A 14,395-nucleotide genomic window follows, 5' to 3' on the forward strand; every position below is an offset into this window, starting at 1 on the left:
GGTTTTTTCTTCCCTTTCAGAGGTGGAAGAATTACCTTTGTATATATCTGCTATCAAGAACGCAGTAAAAGGCTATACTCTGTCTCTATAAAGGAATTGGGAGAGTAGCAGAGCATTAAAGATCTTCGGGATCTTACACAATACCTCTATACGACAAGACTTGGAGATCTTATAGTTACAATGGGATCCTATTTGGGCCTCAGATTCCGTGTTCTGACAAGATGGAACTGCTCCTCATCAATGTCTCTCTTGGTACTAATTGACCAAAAGGACGAGTGAGATTTTGGGCTTGGAATCTGGAATCAAAATTCTAGAAAGACTCGGCAATGGGTTCCTGCCAGCATGGTATGTTTTGGCAAAAGAACACTATAACCTTTTATTCCTGGATCAAACGCTTTCAGATAAAGGATTCGTTGTCCAGGCAATGTATTTACGTTGTTATCTACAAAAGAAGATAAGATTTAAACGTTTGCTGACAGAGTCTTTGGAATACGATGAGGGCTCAAAACTACTTCCCAGAAGGTTCGAAGAGATATTTAAAGAGCTAGAAATCGGGAATCCCCCAATTTGTCAGCTCAGAGTCTCCTTAAACTTCCATGGCTCTTTCCCTGCCTTCGTGCAAGGATAGGGAAGATTTTGCAACGAGAGAAACTCGTCAACATGTAGGAAGAGTGCTCGTTAGCAACTGAAGTATCAAGTATGATCCTCCTCGGAGGAAGACTGGTCTCTCGACTATTAGATTTCCTATCGTCTACTGGATGTAGCCGACTAAAATTACCTCCCCTTGTTGCAGAGGCCATAAGCTCAAAGTGAAAAGAATTTCTTCCACCCTTTTCCTTTTCTCCTGATAAACGATTGTGGATGTTCAGACTTTCGGACAATGTAGCGCCAATCCAGGCGCCAAAATGCCAAACAGGTGTAAAGACGCCAGAGCAAGACAGTCCAATTAAACACTGTCATTGTCTGATGAGGAGAACGGAGTAGGCCTCCAATCTGGCGCAGATGCGCTAGAGGCGAATGAATCAGGCAAATAAAGTGTCCGAGGTGGACATCGCCAGTTTTCATCGAGACTCTTAACAAGCTGGAATCTCCAGCCAGGCACGAGGAGCCAGCCAGGCGCGAGGCGCCAGGCAAGCGAAGCACCAGCCAGGCGCGAGGCACCAGCAGGCACGAGCAACCCAGCAGGCGCGAGGCGCCAGGCAGGCGCGACGGCGAGCGCAGGCCGCCGGCCGGCGTCCGCCAGGGGGCGCGAGGCACCAGCCAGGCGCTAGGCGCCAGCCAGGCGCTAGCGCCAGCAGGCGCTAGGCGCCAGCCAGGCGCTAGGCGCCAGTCAGCGCAGGCCACCGTCAGCGCGAGGCGCCAGTCAGGCGCGAGGCTCCAGTCAGGCGCGCAGGCGCCAGCAGGCGCGAGCGCCAGGCAGGCGCGAGGCGCCAGGCAGGCGCGAGGCGCCAGCAGGGGCGAGGCGCCAGCCAGGGGCGAGGCGCCAGCAGGCGCGAGGCGCCAGGCAGGGGCGGAGGCGCCAGCAGGCGGGGCGAGGCGCCAGACAGGCGCGAGGCGCCAGACAGGCGCGAGGCGCCAGCCAGGCTCTGGGCTTCATCTAGAAGAGATCTGTTGCAAAGAAAGCCCTGGTCTTCTTTGGAAGAGTGGAATCTCTAAAGCACTTCTTGAGTAACTTGACGTTTCCTTCAAACAGCTAAGAATTAAAAGCGCTTGAAGTGCGAGCTTTTAACAATTCTTGTTCTTTCCATAACAATATGTCGTGAGAGTCATATTAGCTGTATAACGGGAGATGCAACTCTGTGTTGACTTCTCTTTGCACGAAGGAGATCAAGTGGGCCTATGAGAGATCCTTCTCTCTTTGTTATACGTGTCCACGGATGCGTTGCTGGGATAGGGAGCCGACACTGATCCTTAACTAGTGAATTAAAATTTTTTATTTTTTATTTTTTATTTTTTATTTTTTATTTTTAACATAAGTGTATTATTTTCTGGGGTTATTTGAAATGAGTTTGGGGATAGCTCTTTTCAAATTAAGCACAAACCCTCGTGTTAGGATCAGGTGATCGGGATCGGTGTTGTGCTCCTTAAATTATGCCAATAGGCATTGGCTGTATTGTCATGTAAGTGGATAAGACCCCATTGACAAATGACCACTAGATTCTGTCAAGTAAGTGGATAAGACCCCATTGACAGATCTACAAGAACTCTTAGCCGATTAGGTCAATCCTCGCTGAGGCTCTTGAGACGAAGCAGACTACTAGCAATAGCTAGGAAGTCGACCCTTCGTCTAAACACATAGGAACCAAGGTTTTATTTATTTATTACCTACAACGTATGTTGTTTACCTGTCTATTCAGTAATAGCTGTCTTTTACCCTCCACCAATGGTGTGAATCAGCTATGTATATATCTGACAGGTAAGTTGAATGTATAAAAATGATATTGTTATAATACAATAAAGTTTTATACATACTTACCTGGCAGATATATACAATTAAATGGCCCACCACAGCCTCCCCTCAGGAGACAGCTGGAAGAAAAAATATGAATTAGAAAACGGTATGGTTCCTATTCCCGCCACCCAGCGGCGGGGGGGTAGATCACCTGACCTACCTGCCGCATGTGCCGCGAAATTCGAATTTCTGTCGGACGACGGAGTAAAAGCTATGTATATATCTGCCAGGTAAGTATGTATAAACTTTATTGTATTATAACAATATCATATTTAGTCACAAAAATAAAATGAAAATAGAGTACTCAGGGAATTTTGCCGCCTATCAACCATAAACAAAGATAACAATATGTAATAAAAACTAGTACCCAGCCACTGTTGTCAACCGGAGGAATTTCCTTTATATATATATATATATATATATATATTATATATATAATATATCATATATATAGTCCATGGGGTCCAGTTTTGTCCTGATAAGGTCAGTGTTTGAATATTGTGCATCTGATAATCAAAGGATTAGTACTGTGTATGCCTGTTCAATATTAGATGGAGAGTCTGTTGTGTTTTGAAACTTATGTTCTTGATTGAAGGAATGATAGCATTTTAACGATTATTATTTTCTACTGTAACCAGATACATTTTGTAAATCTTTTATTTCATTATTGAAATAGCAGCTCATATTATTGTTTCAGAGAAATTCATTATGAATTCAACTGGAGGGAAATCTGCACCAAGAAAAAAGTACTGTCGCAAGAAGAGAGTTGTGAAACATGCAAATCCACTTTTTGATGCATGGCTATTAGAATGGGAGCAAGAGGCAGCAAAGTGTGGATCTAACATGAGGTTTAATTACAGAAGAGTAAGTTGGACACAGTTATGGTAATTTCTTTAGTCACAGGTCACTGAAAAGTCTCTTCGGTAGGAAAAGTATCTAAATTTAGAGTGTTTTCACAGGTTGTACTTGGAGTTAACTAATTTCTACTTTGCTTTAAGGACATGTTAAGTATAGGTAGTGGGATCTCTTCAATATTTTGTTTAACTGTGATAAATCACATTTTTTTATATTTAACATCAATTTGTCATCTAACTGTTATAACTAAATGTTGAATTTTATTTTTGTGTAATTATGAAAGTTCTTATGATTTTTGTACATGCTTTAGTTTATGTGTTGATAAGTACTGATGTGCAGTTAAATACCCTGATTGAATATCTAAAAAGATAGCAGTACTGTACTACTGTAGTTATTGTGTGCTTTAATTATTATTGTGTTAATGTGTTATGACAGTACCTTAATGTAAAAAATTATGGCTATGTAAGAGAAAATAAGAACTCAAGGGATTTAATTTATCAGGGGCCCAGTCTTGAGAGAGGCTGGACAATGGTAGTACATATGTCTATATATAGAACCTATTTCCCTTGGACAGTTTTACACACAAATAATTATATGAATCCACATTGCATTTTATATACATACTACATGTATATTTTTATTAGTATTCTACTCAAGGTTAATCAATTTTACTATGCTTCTGCAGTATTTTAGATTATGTACTATACTTGGCAAATGAAATACAATTTGGATTGTTAGGAGGAGGTTAGTTTTTAGTGCATCTCGGATTCTGTCAGTGATATGTATCATCCTCTATATCCTAGAGTTATTTTACAGCATACAATAATAGTATGATCATTTGGACTCTGAATAGGAACTGATTCCAAAGTATTGAAAACCCATGTTGTTCCGATACGTAATACAAACCCTCGGTCCTTTAACAATAGGAAGGTAACTAGCGGCAGCTGGGACGGTCGTAAGCTTCGAACAAGGGGGAGCAACGGTAGTTAACTGCTTGTCCGATCGTGTGCGCGCCCGCGCGGTGAAGCATCATTTTTGCTTTCGGCGCAGGGTGTGAAGGACGGTGTTCGTCATCATCTCTGCCCGCTTCATCGTCGTATGCTTTGTTTATATTGGGTTTTCTACTAATGGTTTGTTTGACTTGAAAATGAAACTGTAAGTACACTGTTTTCATTTTCATTACTTAATTATGAATCAACATGGAGCTATCGCCGTAGAGACGGCGATTTCCGCTCTTTTCATGAATTGAACCCTTGAATTGTGTCTCGTGCCGAGGGCGGGCGCACTCGCGCCGAGTCATGTATTTTGGTGGGGCGAAAGTGTGTAATTGAAAGATGTAAGTACTCTTTTTCATTATATTTTTGCCCTGTGCGTTCGTTGCCGAGAGCTTGATTGCGCTCGGCAAGAGCCTCTTATTTTGTATGAATAGAATGCAATGAAAGTGGATTCGCAATGCAGTTTTCTTTTCATTTTCATTTATTAATTGCATCAAATTTAATTTTGGATCAATTTCCGCTCTTACCCGGGAATTAATCCTTACGATTTATTGCTGTGAAAGTGAAAATAGCAAGTGCAGTATTGTTCATTTTCATATATATTTATGTTAGCATCATATTATTATGGATCAAGTTTCCGCTCTTACCGGGAATTGATTTTTCCCCCCTTTAAGTTCTATGAAGTGAATCGCAAGTGCAGTATTCTGTTTCATTTTCATATTACTTTTTCACTGCTGTGCGGGGTAGGGGAAGCGAAGGTCTTGCCAGGAAGTCGTCGGAAAGCTCTCCCGCGACTCCCTTGGTATCCGATTCTTCGTCTTCTTTCCTGCCCCCCCCGCTCAGCTTCCTCGTATTTTGTTTTTGGGGTCTTCCTTCCGTTCGGGGTGGGGCATGTCTCCCCCCCCCGTGCGTGAGGGAACCCCTCTTACTAATCTGTCTGTGCTACCGCAGGTGCTACATCCGTGGGAGACGACCTTGGACAGGTATGGGCCACTGCGGCTGCAGGGCGTGCCTAGCATACCACGATCTGCTGCAGCGTCTAGCGAGGTCTGGGGCGGTGACCTTGGAGTAGTCTCCACTACAACCTTCACGGCCGCTTATGCTGCTTCCCCCGCTGGTCTACACTCCCCATGCTGTGTCGGTGACGCCGTCTGCCGCTTCTAGGCCGGTCGCCGCCGTACCGAGGAGGGGTATGCTGCGCCGCCTGTGTTTTCTTCGTGTTGCCCTGCCCCAGACTTCCGCTGTTCCAGCAGCTCGCCCCTGGACCGGCCGCCAGTACCACGCTGGCTGCCGATGATTCTACGAGGCGATGGCTGGGCCTGCCGTACCTGTCGCTGATGTGGTTCCCGCTACTGGCTTGGCTGTCCCTTCTGTGTTTACCGCTGCCGCTGTTCCTGCCGCTCCTGAGCTGGTTGCTGTTCCTGTCGCTCCTGGTTCCTGCGCCTGTTCCATGCTGGTCCTGCCCATGGTGTGTCTTCCCCAGTCCCAGGTCCTTCCGGACAGGTGCAGTCGGGCCGTGTTGCTTCGGCAATAGGCCCGACTCCGGCCTGGATGGAGGACCTGACGACTGTCCTGCGTGAGCTGACGAAGAAGAGGAAGGTGTCATCTTCGTCTTCGTCTGTTGCTGCCTCTTCCCCTTCGACTTCTAAGGCCCATAAGCCGAAGAAGAAGAAGGCTGTCCTCCCCCCCCTAAGAAGTCTCCTTCGGGAACTTCTAAGGGCCCGTCCCACCTCGGTGGGACGGGGGGGTCCTTCTGCTGGTCCTCCTGCTTTCCTCTCCGGGCAGCGGGGCCCGTCTCCCCTTCCGTAAGGAAGAGATAGACGGGGACCAGAGGAGTATCGGTTAGCTCTGGTACTTCCTCGCCTGGTGCTAGCGGCGATGCCGCTACGCCAGGTTCCGGCTTGGTCTCTCGTTCGCACGGGAGATCCCGAGTGTACGCTCTCCCTCGGGAGACCGTGCAGCCAAAGTTTCGGCGCCAGAGTTCGCTCGGCGCCAAGACCACGGCACGGAGCAGAAGGCTGGCGAGAACCGCTCAGGTGACTCTCGCCAGGCCAGCGGCCGCTCTCGCAGCGACCAGCTGGTAACCGGGTTTTGTTATTCCCCCTAAGAAGACTCCTTCGGGAACTTCGAAGGGCTCGTCACACTCCGGTGTGACGGGGGGTTCTTCTGCTGGTCCTCCTGTTCCTTCGGGAACGGGGCCCGTCTCCCCTTCTGAGAAGAAGAAGAAGACGACGGGGACCAAGGGTGTGCTGGCTACCGCTGGTACACCCTCGCCTGGTCTTGGCAGCTCTGCTGCTAAGCCAGGTACCGGCTCGGTTTCTCGTCCGCGAGAAGTTCCGAGTGTACGATCTCCTTCGGGTGACCGTGCAGCCAAAGTTAAGACGCCTGAGTTTCGCTCAGCGTCATGACCGAGGCACGGAGCAGAAGACTGTCGAGAGCCGCTCAGGTGACTCTCGCCAGGCCAGCCGGCCGCTCTCGCAGCGACCAGCCGGTAACCTCGGGTGGACGTGACGGTCTCTGACCGGCCACGGGTTGAGGCTGGGAAGAGGTCCCCCCAGGTCCCCTCGAACCGACGGTGGACCAGCCTCGGCTGGTACCAGCCGGTTTGACGTGCCGCGAGGACGCTCACCGGTCTCACGGCGAAAGCGAGCTCTGCAGGTCACCTGAACCGCCGCTCCCGACAGGGGACCGTGGCGGATACGGTGGACCAGCAGCAGCTCGTCTGACGCACGGGACCGGGGTCGACGTGCTCAGTCGAGCCGCTCGCCACAGGTGAGCGGCACGGCCAGGCCTGCAGATCGATCCCCACCGCGGGTTGGTGATCGGCTGCAGCCCCCCACGTACGCTGGTCCTGCCAGCGAGCGGGGGGGGAGCGTCAGGTCTGTCTCTCCACTACCTTCAACTTCCTCGGGCTACACCGGGAAGAGCGAGGTAGCTAGGAGTGATCGTGAGAGGTGCGCCGCTCACGATCCCGTCACGACGCCGCACGTGCCACGTATGGTCTTAGGACCAACCAGGACGTACGCGCAAGTGATTGGAGGCGACCGTCAGGGGGGGGAGGGGGTAGCGTCAGTTCTGTCTCTCCGATACCTTCAACTTCCTCGGCATACGCCAGGAAGAGCGAGGTATATAGGAGTGAATGCGTGGGAGAGATGCGGCCGCTCACGATCCCGTCACGACGCCCGGGCACGTGCTCCAGGTTGGTCTTAGGCACCAACCAGGATGTATGCGCAAGTGATTGGAGGCAACCGTCAGGGATCTGTTGCTGGTCCTTCTTCTGAAGGAGGAGGGTCCTGGGAGCTGCTCTTGTTGGAGGGACTGGACGGTCCTACTCCTCAAGCGCTGTAACTTCCGAGATTCAGAGTAACTTTACCCAGGTTATTGCACTGATTCGTCAGCACAACGACCTGGGGGAAGGATCGCCGCTCCCACCAGCAGAGCCCATGTCTCTGCTCGAGTCGTTTTGGGGCCCGAGAGGGAACCCAAACCGACGGTGGGTTTGCCGCGATCGGAGCTTGCCGATTCTGTCTTGAACCAGACAGAGTCTCTCGTCTCCGGACAAGAAGGCTCTCTCAGTTCTGGCCGGTCGATCAAGCTACTTCCACCTCCTCTACTGCGACAGCGGCGTTTCTACGTGTCTTCGGACACCGTATTTAAATACTCCTTCGGTCCTCCTGAGAGGTTTCGACCTCGACGAGGACTGGAATGAGTCGGAGGACGGTATCGGCTCTCTCCTGTCAGGTGTCGATCAGCCCCACCCAGACGACGTTCACAGTGGCGGCAGACCCTTACCTTACACGTGAGAGTTCGTAACCCTCCCTGCCTCGGGAAAGGGAAAAACGTTTTCTGCCTGACGATACGTTTTCCCAGACTCTGAGAGACCATCGCCGCAAGGCGATGGCTGCTCCTACTCTTCTCCAACTGCTAGTTCCACTGGGAAGGCGAGCGAGTATCCAATTCCTCCCCCATTCCCTCTCTCCTTACGGCTACGAGGGAAAGGGGAAGGATCCTACAGAGATTTCTCTGTAGGATCCCACGTTGGGGACTGTGCTACCAGGGGGGACCTTCGGGTCCTACCTGACGTAAGCCCCGGTCGTTGAGGAGGGATCCTGCCCCATTCTCGTTTTCTACGGGAATCGAGAGGACCACCAGCCGATATCGTTTGACGAATTCGGTGGGGGTTTCGCAGACTGCTTTAGAATTCTACGAATTTCTAGCGCATTCAGAGTGTTAGAGTTTCTTACGATCTCCAAACACTTAGGCGAGACCACGGTCCAAAGTGAGCGAGACAGAATCCCCGATATGTTACACGATGAATCGGGAACCTCGCCTATGTTCGAATTCCTGGAATTTCTAGCATTAGGAAGAAGACTGCTGCTGAAAGAAGACTATCTCACAGTAGGCGACCCGAACCTGGAATAGAGAAGAAAACGGAACCGGGAATAATCCAGTTTGGCTTGAACTATCGTCTTAGTATTCTGTTCACCATTGAAGCTTTCCTTCGAGGAAGACTTCTTCACTCTCTTTGATAGAGACCGAAGGTGTCGATCTCCAATCCTATTTTTTGTTTTCTTGAAGGAAAGAATTTAGGATGGAGATCGTTGTTCAGAATCCTACAAATATACTACGTATATTAACCTCGCGACATGATTCTGCTAAGTCAGTTGAATGGTCCGAGGGGTAGGCGCATATCCTGGTTATTCTACGGGATTGCGACTTAGACGAAAAGTATTCTAATTGAACTGCAACTCGGTTGCCTGCAACCTCCCAGGAGTTTCCAGTTTCAATTTTATATACTTATGGTGTTGTCACAACAACACCATTTAAGCTTTTATATTTCCGAAATTCGTTTCGCATAAATATAATTGCTCGAGCATATCTTTTTATGCTCGGTGGTTCTAGCCGAACGCATTCCTTCGTGGAAAGGATTACTTGGCAACTCAGGATGACGAGTCAGCGACAGCTACTGCGTATTGAATTGCCCGAGGCATTTCAGTACCAGCTGCCGCTTTGAGATGGACTGTTGGTTATCTCATTTCTCACCTGCTTTGATTGAATACCAACCGTATCTCTGCCCAACATCACGGACTTAAGTCTCTGATTAACGGGGATTCTCGCATACATGAATGACCATCTACTGCTGTGACGCTAGTATTCATCGTCTTCGGTATTGCGAGAATTTTAAACAGAGATATCTATTCGACTCTCATCTTTCTGTTTACCGCACGTAACAGAATTCTGTAATAGTCATCTTGCTGCATCGTATCTCGATAATGCGAATGATTTTTGCGGAATCTGAGTTTGTCCTCAAAATATCTTGTATTCGGAGGTGTGCAATTGTTCATTGTTCACCCCGGATTAGCAGATGTATTGAAAGACATCGCCTACTCCCACACCTGCCAGCTCTACTTCCAAACGTTCAGCCCATGAGAAGCAGTTCTTCATGGCGGCTCTCCCCTGTGTTTCATTACTGAAGAACGCGCCCCGCTTTCATTGCACAACGGACAGCAATGAAATGGCGGTTAGCGTTTTCAGTCATTTGTAAGCACAGGTTTAGAATCTTGAGATTCCTTCTCTCGATTCAGCTGGAAGACGTAGGTTGCATTCATTGCCTACCTTCGTCTTCAACGTCACATAGTGTTGTTTCTCCTTAAGCTGAGATTCAACGTCTATGAGATTTCTTTTCTTGCCATCAGGGACCTCGGGTCTTTTTGAAGGCAATTGACTTTCGCCTTTTGAGCTTATGCATTAAGAGAATCATCGCCGCGCCGTCCGGCATCGGTGACTAACAAATATTTTATTTGTTTGGTCTCTCAGCATAACTCTTTAAAAGGGCGAAGGTCACGTGGACTTAACCCGGATGCTTGGACAACTTGCCTCTACTGATTCCGAACCAGTCAGTCGGCAGCTGTCAGAGCGCCCGAGTCAGTTACGAACTATGCTGTGGACTTAGTTCGGTTGTTCCAGAGCAATCATTACTTCTTCTTAATAGCTTGTCAGTATGAGTACTGTACATAACCAAAGTCGAGAAGAGGGATAGGTCATACGACTATTCCCTTCTTTTCGTCTTAGGTAACTGCATGACTTCTCTTGAGAAGTCAAGCACAAAGGGATGGGGATTTGTGACGCTCGATTTCGTACCGATCTTCGTAGCGAAGACTCAGAACCCTTCGGTAACTGACGATTGGTTCGAGTCCTTCACAATACCCTCCCTAATGGACTTCACCGCCTCCGATACGAAGGCTATGCTGCTTTGTCCTGTGAAGGCGCGACGGAGCTGTCTGAAGAAACTCGACACCCAGGATGAGTGTGGACGCCTCTTCATCATTCTCTCGCGTTCCGCAAGAACTTCTCCGTGGCGCAGGTAATGAAGGCAGGCGCCTGGTCCAACCGGACCACATGCACCTCCTTCTACCTTCAGGATATTGCCCACAGTTCCTTGGATCTTTTTCCTTGGGAACCGTGGTGGTTGCTCAACACGTTGTGTAGTTAACCCAGACCCTCGCAGGCTGAACAGCATCGAGTCCTGGTGTGACCGTAAGAATGGATGAGGAATGAGAGTGTGACTGGCTCCTCTTCCCATCTTTTTCTTTTACCTCTGGGTAGAGGGACACGGTCGTCACCCTGCTGGGTAAGGACGAGATGCAGGTGAGCTACTCAATAGAGCACCATCCTATCCCTTTCAGTAGGGATAGGAGTAAATATCCACCACTTCCTCCAACAAGGGGGAGGAAGTGGATGCCAATTGAGACAACCCATCATTTTATGATTGTCTCTTGCAAACAGGAACAAGTTCTTGCTTGCTGGTACGAAGAGATACGCTTGCCTCTCTCTTAGTACTTGGCCCAGAGGTCTGACCATTGATCCTGCGGTGCACACCCCGATCAATCGGACAGAGGTTTGGATCCCTCCCTTGCTCTTACGACCAGGGAGGCACTCCAGGGTTGGACGAACACCAGTCTGTTCACCAAAAAGACTCAGATTCCTCCCACCAAGAAGTGAGTCTTCCTATTGTTAAAGGACAGAGGGTTTGTATTACGTATCGGAACAAATGACAATTTGTCGAAAATTGCATTTTTCCTAACTATACAAACCTGAGGTCCTTTACATATAGTCCCCACCTCATGCCACCCCTCACTCTGCAACTTTTTTGCATGGGCCTAAAGCAAAAAGTGATTCTTCACCGCGCGGGCGCGCGCACGATCGGACAAGCAGTTAACTACCGTTCTCCCCTTGTTCGAAGCTTACGACCGTCCAGCTGCCGCTAGTTACCTTCCTATTGTTAAAGACCTCAGGTTTGTATAGTTAGGAAAATGCAATTTTCGACAAATTGTCATTTCTGCCCTCTCAGTTGTGCATGCATGATTAATTAGTCTACAGTAAGTATATGTAGTTCATATTATTTTAGTGAAGCAAAATATCCAGCCTTAGATTCAAACTATTCAGTCATCTCGTACAACACTATAACAACAATCTAGTTTTTGTCACGTTTTACCCTTCCTTATGTGCAAAAGGTTAGGCTATGCTGAGAGTAACTAGAGCAGTATTTTAAGAATATTTTGCTGGTCATATTTATGCTTAATTCTCTTTGTAAATTAAATTGAATGTTTCTTCTTTTTAAAAGGATATATATTTTAAATTTGTTCCAGGCAAGAAATTCCTTGAAGTTGTATCCATTGCCAGTCTATCGAGGGAACGATTGTAAAGTTCTTGCCCACTTTGGTGATAAAATATGTCAGATGCTAGATCAAAAACTAGAGAAGCACATTGATGAGAATGGACCCATTGTTTGGGAGGAAATTCATAAGGTAAAAATTTATTTTTTCAGGCATAAGTTGAATGTTACATTGAAGACTTGCTGATAGTATCATTAAATAGCCAACTGTAAATACTTAGGAGGGGTTTAATTATGGGATAAGATTATGTAGTACTAGTTTAATTTGAACACTTAAATGATTATGAATGCATGCATAAAAAGTGTTTGTTTCAATAATCTCATTATTTATATACGTATGTCCACATTTGTCATTGAATGTCCTCAAAGACCATGCACTTTATCTAACAGAACATCTAACAGATGCAAGATAACTCTTAATATTATAATGCATGTAACAACTGGAACCTGCTAAAAACTATTTAGAATTTTCCTTGGCTGCTTCCTTCACTTCAGGAGTCCTAGTATTTATTGACGATTCATTAATCCAGTTAGTTTTGTAATTATTCAGCTTTTAATGGTTCTTTCATTCCTTAACTTTTTTCCATTGTTTCCAGATGATTTTTATACATTTATTTTACTTGCTTATTGTTTTGGTTTTGGTTATTTAGGTCGTCTGTTCATGCTAACTAAGCTCAGGTCTTCCCAAAACTCCAGGATGATGCTGATTGATTCTCTGTGACCACAGCAGTATTGGTAAACAAGTGACTCCTGAAGCAGCTTTATGCCGATATGTTCAACATAGTTTTGTGAACATTCACACATAAAGATAATTGAGTAAAGCTTTAGAGGATTAGGCTTTATGTAAGTTGTAAGTCACAGCTGCAGCCATTATCCATTCCTGCTAACCCTAAACAGCTAACCACTAAACAGTACAGAGAAGCAGATTCTTTTGTTGGTGCGGCAAGAAGGATATCAATCAAGTCAGCGTCTGTACTCCTATGATTCCAGACTACTTTATCCATCTCTGCCTCTTGAAGATGTTGAATCTGAAGTCAAAGGCCAATTTATTTATTTATTTATTTATTTATTTATTATTTTTTTTTTATAGTTCTCTGACTCCTTCTCAAGCACCATGCCAACCACTTTGAGAAGCTCTTCTCCACATGTTATTATGAAAACCACTTCCCTGCTAGGTATGGTCTTTTCAGGGTGTATGAGTGAGTTGTATGTGCTGTCTGGTAACGTCATGCCCACCAAAGGTTGGTCTTGGTGGACCCGACTTTTGCTCCTGATTTTGGAACCAAGACCCAGGAACTAGCACTCTAGATCATACAGATACTTTGCCATTCAAGCCTTGGTGCCCAATAATGTAATTGACCTTTTGCTTCATTCTGTAAGAACTATCCATCACCACCTTAGAGGCCCAGGCACTTCAGAGGTTAGGACTGTAGGACTGTAGACTAATATTATCAGTGCGTTTGCCTTTCAAGTCTGGGTGTTCAGTAATGTGAATGATCTTTTGCTACATTCTGTAACTATCCATCACTACTTTAAGAGGCCTGGGCACCTCATAGGCTAGGACTCTGGAATCATGTTCTCAACACATTAGAGGAGAAAACACTTCTTCAAAAGCACAGTGTTCCTCTTGCTAAGGGAGGTCATATATTCATGCATACTCAAGCATTTCAGGAGAACAAGCTGCCAAGTTAAGAGTGACTATGGGCCCTGTCAACTTTATTAGCGATAAGAGGAATGCTGAAATTACTTAACCCTTAAACGCCGACTGGACGTATTTTACGTCGACATTTTTTGTCTCTCGGGTGCCGACTGGACGTATTTTACGTCGACATACAAAAGTTTTTTTTTAAAATTCGCGGAAAAATACTTTTAGGCCTACCAGCCGAAAACTCTTGAATCACGCACCTTGGGGGATGCTGGGAGTTCACGGATCAAGGTGTTGTTTTGTTTACAATCGTTACGCAGGCGCGCAAGCGCGAATTTCTTTCTTGCCGCACTAAAAAGTATCTGTGACACATCTCGGAAATTATATAGTCACTTTGACAATTTTTTTACCATTTTAAATTAGCCGTTACATGGAGTATTATATATGAAAATGTGCGCATTTTTATGTAGAAATACAACAAAAAAATATCATGATTGTAGCTTTTATCAGTTTGAGATATTTTCAATATAATAACGATAAGTGCCAAAATTTCAACCTTCGGTCAACTTTGACTCTACTGAAATGGTCGAAAAACGCAATTGTAAGCTAAAACTCTTATATGTTAGTAATATTCAATCATTTAACTTAATTTTGCAACTAATTGGAAGTCTCTAGCACAATATTTCGATTTATGGTGAATTTATGAAAAAAACATTTTCCTTACGTCCGCGCGGTAACTCTTCCGAAAATAATCATACATGCGATTGTGGTAA

The 14,395-nt window shown here is 46.3% G+C and overlaps 2 protein-coding genes across 2 annotated transcripts in view; both read left to right on the forward strand.

The window, feature by feature from the left end:
* LOC135201937 (crossover junction endonuclease MUS81-like) overlaps window positions 1–14,395 on the forward strand; it is a 203,486-nt gene that overhangs the window by 132,427 nt on the left and 56,664 nt on the right. Inside the window, 2 exon segments of the mRNA XM_064231219.1 lie at window positions 3,150–3,316; window positions 11,952–12,110. Coding sequence (XP_064087289.1) covers window positions 3,161–3,316; window positions 11,952–12,110 — 315 coding nt within the window. The 5' untranslated portion in view covers window positions 3,150–3,160.
* LOC135202241 (uncharacterized) overlaps window positions 1–14,395 on the forward strand; it is a 314,960-nt gene that overhangs the window by 14,066 nt on the left and 286,499 nt on the right.

This window comes from Macrobrachium nipponense, chromosome 30 (assembly GCF_015104395.2).
Source record: "Macrobrachium nipponense isolate FS-2020 chromosome 30, ASM1510439v2, whole genome shotgun sequence".
Classification (NCBI taxonomy): domain Eukaryota; kingdom Metazoa; phylum Arthropoda; class Malacostraca; order Decapoda; family Palaemonidae; genus Macrobrachium; species Macrobrachium nipponense.